Source organism: Schistocerca americana, chromosome 5 (assembly GCF_021461395.2).
Source record: "Schistocerca americana isolate TAMUIC-IGC-003095 chromosome 5, iqSchAmer2.1, whole genome shotgun sequence".
Classification (NCBI taxonomy): domain Eukaryota; kingdom Metazoa; phylum Arthropoda; class Insecta; order Orthoptera; family Acrididae; genus Schistocerca; species Schistocerca americana.
The window spans coordinates 182913523-182928905 of NC_060123.1; the positions used below are offsets into that span (position 1 = coordinate 182913523).

The 15383-nt window shown below is 41.2% G+C and overlaps 1 protein-coding gene across 2 annotated transcripts in view; it reads right to left on the reverse strand.

Annotated features, from left to right (window-relative positions):
• LOC124615398 (methyltransferase-like protein 25B) overlaps nt 1-15383 on the reverse strand; it is a 95364-nt gene that overhangs the window by 74324 nt on the left and 5657 nt on the right. For both annotated transcript variants that reach the window (XM_047143234.1, XM_047143233.1), the window contains one exon: nt 9361-9490. In XM_047143234.1, the coding sequence (XP_046999190.1) occupies nt 9361-9490 (130 nt within the window). The remainder of the gene's footprint in view (nt 1-9360; nt 9491-15383) is intronic.

Below are 15383 nucleotides of genomic sequence, written 5' to 3' on the forward strand. Positions count from 1 at the left end.
GCTGTGGCTGCCCAGGATACTGCCCACATTGAGGTTGACCCCTCACCCATCTGCAGGTGGTCGCTTATGTCGGTACCAATGATGTGTGTCGCTATTGATCGGAGGAAATCCTCTCTGGCTTCTGGCGGCTATCTGATTTGGTGAAGACTGCCAGTCTCACTAGTGGGATGAAAGCAGAGCTCATCATCTGCAGCATCGTCGACAGGGTTGACTGCGGACCTTTGGTACAGAGCCAAGTGGAGGGTCAGAATCAGAGGCTGAGACGGTTCTGCGACCGTGTGGGCTGCAGATTCCTCGACTTGCGCCATAGGGTGGTGGGGTTTCGGGTTCCGCTGGATAGGTCAGGAGTCCACTACACACAGCAGGCGGCTACATGGGTAGCAGGGGTTGTGTGGTGTGGACTGGGCGGTTTTTTATGTTAGATAGCCTTGGGCAAGTACAGAAAGGGCAACAGCCTCAAAGGGTGCGGGGCAAAGTCAGGAGCACATGCGGGGACCAAGCAGCAATTGGTATTGTAATTGTAAACTGTCAAAGCTGCATAGGTAAAGTACTGGAACTTCAAGTGCTGATAGAAAGCATCGAAGCTGAAATCATTATAGGTACGGAAAGCTGGCTGAAGCCAGAGATGAATTCTGCCGAAATTTTTACAAAGGCACAGATGGTGTGTAGAAAGGATAGATTGCATGCAACCAGTGGGGCCATGTTTGTCGCTGTTAGTAGTAGTTTACACTGTAGTGAAATAGAAGGGGATAGTTCCTGTGAATTATTATGGGTGGAGGTTATACTCAACAACCGAGCTAGGTTAATAATTGGCTGCTTTTACTGACCTCCCGACTCAGCAGCATTAGTGGCAGAAGAACTGAGAGAAAATCTGGAATACTTTTCACATAAATTTCCTCAGCATGTTATAGTCTTAGGTGGAGATTTCAATTTACCAGATATAGACTGGGACACTCAGATGTTTAGGACGGGTGGTACGGACAGAGCATAGAGTGACATTATACTGAGAGCACTATTTGAATATTATCTCGAGCAATTAAACAGAGAACCGACTCGTGGAGATAACGTCTTGGAGCCACTGATAACAAACAGACCCGAACTTTTTGACTCTGTAAGTGCAGAACAGGGAATCAGTGATCATAAGGCCGTTGCAGCATCCCTGAATATGGAAGTAAATAGGAATATAAAAAAAGGGAGGAAGGTTTATCTGTTTAGCAGGAGTAATAGGAGGCAGATTTCAGACTACCTAACAGATCAAAACAAAAATTTCTTTTCTGACACTGACAATGTTGTGTTTACGGAAAAAGTTCAAGGCAATTGTAAAATGTGTTTTAGACAGGTATGTGCCGAGTAAAACTGAGAGGGACGGGAAAAACCCACTGTGGTTCAACAACAAAGTTAGGAAACTACTGCGAAAGCAAAGAGAACTTCACTGCAAATTTAAACGCAGCCAAAACCTCTCAGACAAACAGAAGCTAAAAGATGCCAAAGTTAGCATACGGAGGGCTATGCGTGAAGCGCTCAGTGAATTCGAAAGTAAAATTCTATGTACCGATTTGACAGAAAATCCTAGGAAGTTCTGGTCTTACGTTATATCAGTAAGTGGATCGAAAGAGCATATCTAGACTCTCTGGGATGATAATGACATTGAAACAGAGGATGACACACGTAAAGCTGAAATACTAAACACCTTTTTCCAAAGCTGTTTCACTGAGGAAGACCACACTGCAGGTCCTTCTATAAATCCTCGCACGAACAAAAAAATAGCTGACATCGAAATAAGTGTCCAAGGAATAAAAAAGCAACTGGAATCACTCAACAGAGGAAAGTCCACTGGACCTGATGGGATACCCATTCGATTCTACACAGAGTACGCGAAAGAGCTTGCCCCCCCCCCCCCCCCCCCCCTTCTAACAGCCGTCTCTAGAGGAACAGAAGGTTCCAAATGATTGGAAAAGAGCACAGATAGTCCCAGTTTTCAAGAAGGGTCGTCGAGCAGATGCGCAAAACTATAGGCCTTTATCTCTGACATCGATCTGTTGTAGAATTTTAGAACATGTTTTTTGCTCGCGTATCATGTCATTTCTGGAAACTCCAAATCTACTCAGTAGGAATCAACATGGATTCTGGAAACAGCGATTGTGTGAGACCCAACTCGCTTTATTTGTTCATGAGACCCACAAAATATTAGATACAGGCTTCCAGGTAGATGCCATATTCCTTGACTTCTGGAAGGCGTTCGATACAGTTCCGTACTGTCGCCTGATAAACGAAGTAAGAGCCTATGGAATATCAGACCAGCTGTGTGGCTGGATTGAAGACTTTTTAGCAAACAGAACACAACATGTTGTTCTCAATGGAGAGACATCTACAGGGGAGTGTTATCGGACCATTGCTTTTCACAATATATATAAATGACCCAGTAGATAGTGTCAGAAGTTCCATGCAGCTTTTCGCGGATGATGCTGTAGTATACAGAGAAGTTGCAGCATTAGATAATGGCAGCGAAATGCAGGAAGATCTGCAGCGGATAGGCACTTGGTGCAGGGAGTGGAAACTGACCCTTTAACACAGACAATTGCGAATACATAGGAAGAAGGATCCTTTATTGTATGATTATATGATAGCAGAACAAACACTGGTAGCAGTTACTTCTGTAAAATAATCTGGGAGTATGCGTACGGAATGATTTGAAATGGAATGATCATATGAAATTAATTGTTGGTAAGGCGGGTGCCAGTTTGAGATTCATTGGGAGAGTCCTTAGAAACTGTAGTCCATCAACAAAGGAAGTGGCTTACAAAACACTCGTTTGACCTATACTTGAGTATTGCTCATAAGTGTGGGCTCCGTACCAGATCGGGTTGACAGAGGAGATAGAGAAGATCAAATGAAGAGCAGTTCGTTTCATCACAGGGTTACTTGGTAAGCATGATAGCGTTACGAAGATGTTTAGCAAACTTAAGTGGTAGACTCTGCAAGAGAGGCGCTCTGCATCGCGGTGTAGCTTGCTGTCCAGGTTTCGAGAGGGTGCGTTTCTGGATGAGGTATCGAATATATTGCTTCCCCCTACTTATACCTCCTGAGGACATCACGAATGTAAAATTAGAGATTCGAGCGCGAATGGAGGCTTTCCGGCAGTCATTCTTCCCGCGAACCATTGGCGACTGGAACAGGAAAGGGAGGTAATGACAGTGACACGTAAGGTGCCCTCCGCCACACACCATTGGGTGGCATGCAGAGTATGAATGTAGATGTAGATGATAATACGTAATCTTTGTTACCTGTTATTCCTGTTAGTCATTTATTTCCACTCTGGTAGTCTGACTCTATGGATTTCGCTAATAGTTATAACAACGCTGATCATTTGCTAACCCAGTGACTGGAATTCATCCGTTCGGCTTTATTCTGCTCACCTCCTATAGCCCTGTCCCCTTTTGTTTGCAGGAAAATTTATTTCTAGATGTGATAAGAAGTCCTGTGGCACCCACATCACACTAATTCATTCAGAAGTCAACTTTCGACGAAAGATCCGTACCCAAAGACTGGAAAGTTGCATAGGTCACACCAATATTCAAGAAAGGTAGTTGGAGTAATCCACTAAATTACAGGCCCATATCGTTAACGTCAATATGCAGCAGAATTGTGGAACGTATATTGTGTTCGAACACTATGAATTACCTCGAAGAAAATGGTCTATTGACACACAGTCAACATGGGTTTAGAAAACATCGTTCCTTTGAAACACAACTAGCTCTTTATTCACATGAAGTGTATTTCTGGAAGGCTTTTGACACTGTACCGCACAAGCGGCTTGTAGTGAAATTGCGTGTTTATGGAATATCATCTCAGATAAGTGACTGGATTTGTGATTTCCTGTCAGAGAGGTCACAGTTCGTAGTAATTGACGGAAAGTCATCGAGTAAAACAGAAGTGATTTCTGGCATTCCCGAAGGTAGTGTTATAGGCCCTTTGCTGTTCCTTATCTATACAAACAATTTGGGAGACAATCTGAACAGCTATCTTCGGTTGTTTGCAGGTGATGCTGTTGTTTATCGATTAATAAAGTCATCAGAAGATCAAAACAAACTGCAAAACAATTTAGAAAAAATATCTGAATGGTGCGAAAAGTGGCAGTTGATGCTAAATAATGAAAAGTGTGAGGTCATTCACATGAGTGCTAAAAGGGACTCATTAATCTTTAGTTTCACGATAAGTCAGTCTACCCTAAAAGCAGTAAATTTAATTAAATACCTAGGTATTACAATTACGAACAACTAAAATTGGAAAGAACACACAGAAAATGTAGGGAAGGCTAACCAAAGACTGTGTTTTATTGGCAGGACACTTAGAAAATGTAACAGACCTACTAAGGAGACTGCCTACACTAAGCTTGTCTGTCCTCTTTTAGAATACTGCTGCATGGTGTGGGATCATTACCAGAGAGGACTGACAGAGTACATCAAAAACGTTCAAAGAAAAGCAGCACATTTTGTATTATCACGAAATATGGGAGTGAGTGTCACAGAAATGATATGGGTTAGACATCATTAAAAGAAAGGTGTTTTTCGTTGCGATGGAATCTTCTCACGAAATTCCAATCATCAACTTTCTCCTCCGAATGCGAAAATGTTTTGTTGACACTGCCCTACATAGGCAGCAATGATCGCCACGATAAAATAAGGGAAATCAGAGCTTGTATGGAAAGATATAGGTGTTAATTCTTTCCGCGCGCTATACGATATTGAAATAATAGAGAATTGTGAAGGTGCTTTGATGAACCCTCTGCCAGGCACTTAAATGTGAATTGCAGAGTATTCATGTAGATGTAGAATTTGTTCAAAAATGTTCAAAAACCATCAGGGACGCATTTCAAAATTTTATGAATAAGCGATTGACCAATGTGCGCTAGATGCTAGGTACTTTTTGAAACAAGGTATTTTTCCTCAAGAATATGAATTTGGCGACCCCCGCCCCTCTTGAAATTTCCGCCTGGGGAAGATACCCTGGTTTGTCCCCCAACCCTAGATCCGGGCCTGTTGCGCATGCATGAATCTGACCATCTTAGGTGCAGCAGTAAAATTTTTCCAGGTAGAGTCTGGCTGCTTGCTTAGACAGCTAACTGCTAAACTTCTGTAGCCAGGACAAGGTACTACTCACATGTGACTGAACTGCATATGGGCATGAGCTTGTTTGCAACTGCTTGAACAAATCTAATGTAAGCAGCTGTGACATCATGCTCATCGAACGCAATTTGTTCTGAAGCACTGCAGTCTTCCTAAAGCCTTTGACACATTCTTCTGTTAGCAGACGCTTGTATGAGCACAGTGTCTTGTTGTTGTATATGGCACAATTCCTTTGCAACTTAAGTACTTTTTCATCGTTTCTTTCCTCTCTCGTTCAAGTTTTATTGCTGCAGTATTATTCTACAGCAGTGAGATACAGTAATATCCTTTGCTAGAGTATTGGTTCTTACTAGTCAAAGTTAGAAACATTTAACTGAAAACTAAAACAATGAAAAATGAAAACTAAAATAATGAAACATTCCTGGAATTCTAAAGAACTACCGGTTTTTTCCTGGGTGAAAAAATTCCCGGGATTTTTACAGATCTCCTGTGTCATATACACCCTGAATACAGTCTCAATGAAAACCATATGTTTGATTTTGAACAAACAAAGCCACTGTGCAGAGCAAACACACTGTGAGACTTGATCTTTAAAGAGGCTGTGGGGATACAAGTCCATGACAACCTAGTCATGAGATAAGACGTTTCCAACCTAGCACCATCTATGTTGCAGCAATAACAAAAATACGGCCAGAATGCTCCAATACGAAACCGGCAAAACCAGCAGATGAAATATCGGCCGAACCCACCACCATGCAGGGAGCCCCCCCATCATCACCGGCTGCGACTCCCCCCCCCCCCCCCACCAGCATGGGCCCTAACACCCCTTCTGGAGGCGCATGATTGGCGCTGCCACCACAGATGAGGCAGAGGAGCCAGCAGCTATAAAGACTCGGACATGACAAGCTGGACACTTCGCGTGGAGATAACAAGTAGGAAAACTTGATGAAACCTTGCCCCAGAACGATGCCTTGACTCTGCTGATAACTCGAGAAGACTTCATCATCAAGATTTGCCAAGAATGTCTAAATTCACATATAGCACACCTCTATGGGGAGGAGACAAGAGTGCAGCTTCATGGTGCTACAGAAACTTTATAACAAGAAAGCAAACTTGCTCAGCAGACTAGCCTACCTGCAACAATGTCAAGACAAAAATGTGCTGCTACAGTTCACTCACCTCCATCATCACATCAACGTCATGAGGACAAGACACATATTACACGCTAACTTGGAGCACATACACATCACGAAGTGTGATCTTGACAAAACTGGTCATAGTCTACTCACGTGCCACTTGAAACTGGCATCCAAACTCTCACCTTGCTCATGGGAGTGGGTAAATGGTAACACATTAGCAACCAGTGAATTCTGCAAATGCAAAGCCATAACAAAACAAGACAATTTCCACCAACTGCCGGGGCTCAACTGCAGCACACTGATACAAAGGGTTCGAAGACCATTATCAACTGAATTGGAAAGGAACTGGACAAGACAACATCCATGCTGTCAAAAGGATTAAATTTTGCACCGGTTCCAACCATATTACCTAAATGGGAGATCATCAGTAGCACTGAGCAGGCCATCCAGGGGCTTCCCTCTGACACAGCCAAAGAGAACAGAAGGGAGACTTGCAGTCCTGGAAAAAGCAAAAACACCAAAAATCAACATCTCCACGGCTGAAACCAGGGCACTACATGACCTACGAGAAGACGAAGGCACGGTCGTCCTAGCGGCAGACAAAGGCAATGCTGTGGTAGTGCTATGATCAGTTGACTACTGGCAGAAGAATGAGATTGTCTTACAAGAGCCAGCTTACAAATAAATGAAAAAAGATCCTATGTCAGCTATGATGATGAGGAAGACTATCTCACTGCTCAACAACTCAGGAATGGACAAGGATATGGTTAGAAGGCTGTACCCCAGAGCACTGATGCCACCATGCCTGTACTGACTTCCAAAGAAACACAAGAAGGGAGTGCTACTACATCCAATTGTGGACACAATAAATTCATTGACTTACAAAACAGTCAAACACCTGGCACAGCTATTGAAGCCTCTCATGCATTATTGTCTTCACCATGTCAAAAACTTGAAGGAGTTTGTGAAGATACTTTGAGGAACACGTCTGGACAAAGGTGACATCCAGGTCAACTTTGATGTCATGTCCCTCGCCACACAGGTACCTCTTGAGGACCCGTTAACATTACTAATGGGTCTTTTTGACGAAGGCACAACTGAACTGTTCTGCCACGCACTCATTACCACATACTTCCAAAGTGGCAGTAAATTCTACCAACAGATAGATGGAGTGGCCATGGATTCGCCCCTGGTGCCATGTATCACAAACCTATACATGGAACACTTCAAAGAAATGACTCTTGAAATGGCGTGCCTGACACCGAAGGTGTTCTACCAGTACAAGGATGACACATTCGTGATTTAGCCACATGGCAAAGAAAATTTACAAGAATTTCTGAACAACCTCAATGGCATACATGACAATATTAAAGTCCCATACATGCAGAAGAAAACAGATGTCTGTCTTTCCAATAGATCACGATAAAGGAAAAGACTGATGGCATGTTAGGTTATTCTGTTTACAGGAACAAGACCCGTACCGACCTGTACCATAATGCCAATAGCTGCCACCATCCAGCACAATGCAAATCCATGCTCACCACTTTGGTGGGCACATCACGAGACATAGGCAACATGGAGAGCCTACCTTCCGAACTGCAGCACTTGAAAAAAATCTTTCATGAGAACAGCTATTCTGACAAACCAAGCAAGAAGAAGAGAGAATACTTACACAAAGAAGACACCAAGCGCTCGGCATTCCTTCTGTACGCTGGGCAGCACACGGCAAAAACTGCCAGGATATTAGAAAAGAGAAACATTGAAACCATCTTTTGCTCATCAGCCAAAATCAGGAATATGCTGGGCTGAGTGAAGGATAAACTTGGAACACAGACACCTGGAGTCTACAGCATCAGCTGGGAGTGTGGCAAACAATAAGTCGACCATACGCCGCAATGTAGATCGCCGCACTGCTTATAACATGTAAGGAGCCTTCACCTAGGTCAAACAGAGAACTCACTGTGGCAGAACATAGTCTCAACGAAAACCGCATGTTTGATTTTGAACAAACAAAGCTGCTGTGCAGAACAAATGGGTTCTGGGACTCTATCCTTAAAGACACTGCGAAGATATGAGTCCAAGACAACCTTGTCAACCAAGATAATGGTTTCCATTTTAGCACCACACAGAATGCAGTAATAACAAAAATATGACCACAACCCTCCAATATGAAATCAGCGAAGACAACAGATGAAATATTGCCTGGACCTGCCAGCATGCAGGAAGCCCACACTACAAACTACAAATCGACTGCGACTCCCCCCCCCCCCCCCAACATGGTTCGCAACACCCCTTCAGGAGGTGTGGCTGGTGCTGCCAGCCCAGATGAGGCACAGGAGCCTGCGGTCCATTGGCTATAAAGATTCCAACAGGACACAAACCCAACACTTCACATGGAGGTGAAAAGTAGGAATGTTGCTGAAATGTTACCGCAGAACGATACCTTGACTTGGCTTATAACCCGAGAACATTTCATCATTAGGTATGAAAACTATTGTACAATCAGCTTGACATCTCATGCGTCCAAGAATTGAAGAATTGAAAGGAAAATTGAGGATCTGTTAGATAACGAGCAGTTTGGCTTTGGGAATGGTAAAGGCACCACAGAGGCAGTTCAGACTTTGCTATGTTTTGTCAGTATAGAAAGTAGAGGGTAAAAAGTGTAGGGGGAAGACAGAGACTGGAATATATTCAGCAAATAGTTGAGGATGTAGCGTACCAAGTGTTACTCTGAAACAAAGAGTGCAGGACGGAGATTAATGGTGGGCTGCATCAAACCAGTCAGAAGTCTGATTACTTACTTTCTTTCTCTCGCTCTTCTTTCTTTATCACAGAAGTCATTGTTCACACTACTCATAATTTATTCTTAATTTTTTGTCTTCAAACCAGCACATATTAATTTATGCATTTATTTTACCTAGTAATGGTACCCTCAGTTCTGAATTAATAAAGTAATGCAGAATTCTCATGTTTGTTAATAACACTTGGCAGTGGTCCCTCAGTTCTGAATTAATGAAGTAATATAAAATTTCATGTATGTTAATAACACCTTTTCTATTATTTGTGAAACATAATGATGTTAAATGTAACAATACCTTCATGAGTGAAAGGGCTGTGAATTGTGAATCAATGACAGCATTTATATGCACTGGTCGACATAACTTCTTCATTTCTTCGGCCGATAAGTATTTTGACAAGTACTTCTCTGTATCATTATCTAAAATCCTGAAATTTAAGAATAAGCCAACTATGTGCAAGATACATCAAAATAACAAAATCATGGGATAAGGAATGGACCACTATTGAAAAATACTTTTAATGAAAACTAAATGGACGACAATAAATGAGTTCATAAATCAGAGAAGCACAAGAAACAATTTACAAGACATCATTATGTGACAAAGTAACGTATTTCTTCTTCTAAATGAGATCAACTGCTATGTGATGTGTTGGGTTTGAAATATATTCTGAGCATTCAAGGAAGAAAAGGAAGGACAATTAGGTCTTCAAGAGACCACTAAGCACAAGGTCATTAGAGACAGAGGACAGGCTCAAATTGGGGAAGGATGGGGAAGAAATCAAATTGTACCCATTCAAAGGATCCATCCTGGCTTTAAATGATTTCAAGCGAAACAATGGAAAACTTCAATCTGGGTGGGCAGATGACAACTTAAATGAAGATACTTTTGAATACAAGTTCAGTATCTCACCACTGTGCTGTTTCACTAAGTCTGTGTTTAAGGACTACATCTGGAATATAATAATATATACGAAAAGACTCACTAGTGTAGCTTTGCAATTTGCAGTGAGATGTACACTTTACTGATACTGAATGTTAATTTTGCAAGGTTGAGGTAGCAGTAACTTAAAAATATATGCAAACAAACTGCTTAAATTTGCAGTGTCAATAATATGAAAATGTAAAAGAAAAATATTGTATACAAAGTAAAAATTTGCTGTTTGTATTCTGATGATCATAAAGTGCATCAAAAGAAAATTCTTACAGGGAAGTTGGATCTGCAGTCCACTGTCTGTCTGTGGATGAATGACTTCCTCTGTCATCATCATCAGGAGTTATCTGTAGGCCATATGGTACTTTAGTTAGTTTGCCAAAACATCACAAAGTCATTCCACATGGTATCACTGATTGTATTAGTCTATGAAGGAAGAACATTGTTAGCTATTTTGTTTATGGTACTATGCTTATTTCCTGTTGCTTTATATCTTTGTTCCCCATTTTCCAAAAAGACTGTGACTGTCTGCTATCACTATACATAAATCTGTCTTTCTTCTGGATTAGTACTTGCTTTTTAATACTGAGTTGAGTGCACAAAAGCTTCAGCTAATGAATCAGTTACTGTAATGCAGCACAGTATCCAAATGACAAAAAATAATCTCACTGCCCAAGCAGCACAATATACTGGTGCACAAATGATCAGCCTGAAAAAGATGATTCAATAGTCTCTGTCAGATAAGCTGGATCTGTAGTCCACTGTCTGTCTGTGGATGAATGTCTTCCTCCGTCATCATCATCAGGAGTTATCTGTAGGCCGTATGGTACTTTAGTTAGTTTGCCAAACTATGTCATGAAGACGTCACGAAGTCATGGAACTACTATATGGTATCACTGATTGTATCAGTATGTGAAGGAAGAACATTGTTAGCAATGTTGATTTTGTTTATGCTACTATGCTTATTTCCTTGGAGCCTTTCAGCATCAAGCACCACTTCCATGCACCACTAAGGGTACAGCTACTGTCCCAGTTAACATTATTGGTGTTCATTCCGATCTCAATAGCTTCCTTAATGACAGAATCCCAGCAAATGATGATTAAGAAGACTAGCCTATCAATTGCTAAAGCAAGAATATGGCATAAATAATGTGAAGTGGATGTTAATGCCCACTCTTTATATAATTGCTACATCTTTCTATCTGCGACCACCTCACTTTTCAACGGAATGGGCCGATTTGGCCACAGCAGTCCATTAAAGAGCTAATCTCAGCAAAACTACAGTGAAACAAACAAATAAATTAGAGCAAACTGCACAGTATCAACTGTGAGTGTTGCCTAACAAGATACTACAGACAGACATCAACTTGTTAAACATGAATCTTGACAAAGGAGCTATCTTTGGACTGAATAGAGGTGTCACCTTTGGTCATACACCACAGACACAACATATTGTGGACATCAACAGTTGAGCGAAATAGGCAGTAAGGCACCTCAAACACGATGTTGCAACTGAGGTAAGGCTTGCCACAAGTCACATATTACTATCAGACAAACCACCGTAGTCAAATATTAGCAAAGCACGGAGAAAAAAAGAGAACTTGAAGATTCTCGTAATCATTGAAATAACAGTAAAGAATGAATGACTAATAGTTATCCATTTTGTCAACATATTTGATAGATCAAGTATCCTGTAATGTAGAGAAGCAATACTTTCTCTGGATTACTACTAAAAATGTTCATTGCACATGGAAGTTATTCAGCTATACAAAAATTATGAAGAAATCTACTGTAGCATGAAACTGTCAAATAAATTAAATATTCATTGGAATATTTCTCAAATGATGGATGAGAACCCGAACATCAATGGAAAAATTTGTTGTATGAATACATTTCCACAGTAGTTCTAGCACAGACCATATCACAGCAGGTGTTTACAGAAACTTTCAGAAAGTTTTGCATGCCAAAATTCCCTGAAAATCAGCTACATTTATAAGTGTCCATTGGATCACACAGAACTTATCAAAATCATAATACTGCCCCAGAAAGATGGAGGAACACACACTGATGTGCCAAAAATTATGACCACCTGCTTAATACAGTGATGGTCCATATTCACAGTGAATTACAGCATTTCTGCATTGCATGTACTCAACAAACTTGTAGATTCCCAGAGGTGTGTTCCACCAGGTCACACAATTCCTGCAAATTGTGCTGAAAGTTTATGGGTGTAGAGCTGGGGCCTCAAAGTGTCCCAGATATGTGCCATTGGGTTCACATAAGCCAAAGATGTTGGCCAAGACATCAATGTGAGTTCACTATCATGCACTTCAAATGACTGTAGCACATTTCTTGTCTTGTGATATGGACAGTTATCCTGTTGGAAGATGCCATCACCAGCAGTGAAGACTTCAAACATGAAGAATTGGAGGTATCTGCAATAAAGTTCACATAGTTCGCAGCCGTTACGCTGCTTTCAACTAACACCACAGGTCCAGGAAGCACAGGTAAATCCCGCCATAGTATAATGCTGCCCCCACTGGCCAGTATCAGTGGCGCATGTCTCAAACAGCCACATTCATCAAGATGATACAGTGTCTGGACAAGATCATCAGCCCAGTGTAACAAGAAATATTACTCATATGACCAGGCATGTTTTCACAGATCAACAATCAATCATGATGATCCTGTGGCCACTGCAACTGCAACTGATGATGTTGTTGGACCAACATGGGAAAGTAAGCTGTTTGCCGCTGAGCCTCAACAATATGTGCTGGATGTTGTGTTCAAAAATACTTGTGCCTGAAGCAGTATTACACTCTGTTATCAGATCTGCTACAAATCATATCCTGCTTTACAGAGAGGGTAAGACTCTAGAAGTCCCACACTCTGTCGCCTACTCATGGTTTCACCATTCTTCAACCACTTTCTGTAGGGGCTCATGACATTACCACATGAACAGAGTCAATTTTTTTCACATCTTCATTCCCAGGAAAAACAGCATAACAATTTTCCCTTTGTCAATGCCCTTATGTCGGTAAATTTTCCCATTTGTGGCCTGTTTTGACACTAGAATCTCCATTCATCTCTGCTTTGCTTATAAGCTTTCCGTAACGCGTTATATGCCTGCAATGCCACCAGGCTGCATTCAGTCTCACAGTGGGCAGGGTTCACAATATTTTGGTTCATCACTGAATTTAAGGGACAGAAAACTCTAATTAACCTAAAATATTTATCACTGAAAGATCAAACTGTCACTCACACATATTGTGTGGGTCCAGTGGTTCCATGCAAGATTATCACATTAATAAACAAGGGTTCTCTATGGCCATCTGTGAAAAAGAGGGAAAATATTTATAAGGAGGCTGCTGGTCTTTCTTTGGTAAGAATTACAGCTTATGTATGTGGATGGACAAATATAAATCTTGCACAACAATCACTTGGCTATGCACTCCCTCCCACAAAAAGGTCACTAACATAGGAAGGCTGCCTAGAAAAATATGTCTAATGTGCAATTTGTCCTCCAGAATACGCCACAAAAGTGCAATTAAAATAAGATCATGGGAATGAGAGAGCAACACAAGGTGGTGTACTTTGTTACTGTGTTTATTAAACCAGTTTCAAACAATTCCAGACAAGTTGTTGGGAGCTTGATGGTCTGCTGTGTTACATGAGGATGGTTTCCCAGAATATTGTCATTATGCTATGACATAACATGTAGATTCAAGAAATGAACTGTGTTCAGCCTATAGAGAAATATCGCACCCCACAGCAATATGTTTCACAGCACAATAACCACATTCAGCACGACAGGTTTCTGCCGGTATTCTTCACACTGGTCAGGAATAATGTGGAGAACAAGTCGTACAAGCAGCCGGCATTCTCCCATCACTGTCTCATGTTTGTAGAATTATGACACATATTTAGTCATTTCAAAGCATTGCATGATGTGATTAATCCTTCTGAAATAGCTGCTCTACACTGAATGTTTGCCATGTGCACTTAACATTGGATAACTTTGGATGATACAGCTTCCTGTAGTTGTGTCTTCTTTTCAAATGTTACCTGGGATGCTGCTCTAATGAGTTAAATGGCCATAATCCACTTCAGAGCCCTTCTGTCACAATTAGACTGTTGCAGTTTTTGATGATGTTTTTCCTTATTTGAAGGAGGCTGTCATTATAGTTCACATGGTACTTTTCCTGAAACCAATAATGGTCACCATTTGCATTACTGAGGCTCTGGCAAGATGAGTTTCAACATCCATGCCTGTTTTGAAGTCTGAGAGGTTGCCATAACACAGTTTCACAACATAATTATTCACGTACAACTGCTATCACTCCAAGTAATAGACTGATGTATGAACATCCTCCCCAGCTATGTGGAACGTTTCAAAATTCCCATCAGCAGTATGTGAGAAGTTTTCTTTGAATATTGTTATTACACAGATTCCATACTGATTGGTGCATACTGAATCTACCAAATCATAAGTGAAACATTGTGAATTCAAGTAGTGACTTAACATTATTATGAAGTACAGGAACATAAATTGGCACTTACTGTAGTATGTAAAACATACTGGTAGGCCTCACTAAACCTTGACAGTCACTTCGCCCTAAATATCTTTATTTGTATGGACGCACTGCTGAAGATGTCGTGGGTAGGCTTCCACAACATGTCTTAAAATAGCCCATTTAATGGTGCTTATTTCATAGTAGAGGGCAATCTTAGATTTGTCAGCTGTCTGGAAACAACTGGCAAAGACTATTTCCTTCGGCTAACCTGAGAGGAAATAATCCGGAGATGTTAAATCTGGGGAGTGGAATGGGTACATCACAGTGTCAAAGTAATAAATCATACAATTTGGAAATGTTTGTCGAAGTATAGCCTAACTTTGGTGTGCTGCATGAACCTAGTACCGACACGTGGAAACCATATGTTATTCAGGAATCCACTTGCCTGCAGTTCTGGAATGAGGAAATTCGACAACATTTTGCAGTAGCATTTGGCATTCATTGTTACAACATGTACGGCATCATTCTTTTTCAAATATACAGAAATTAAAAAGGCTGTGTCACCAGACACCAGCAGTTGCTGGAGAAACAGTGTTTCTCAATAAATCAGTGCAAGTCAGTCAGTTCAGTTGGTGAGTCAGTTTTGTCTAGCAATGTCTCTCAACGTTTGAACCACCTGGAGTTTGTATAAATGAAACATCAAATCATCAAATACGTGGCCCCATGAACATTGTGATGGGGCGTTTGTAAATTTAACTATGCTAAATGGTACAGTATTCGAGTGATATGCACACTCATTTTAGGTTCTCACATGTTCAATCACTTCTTCCCCAATCTGGTGACTGCCCGTCCTGAACACTACCAGTTGCCCTC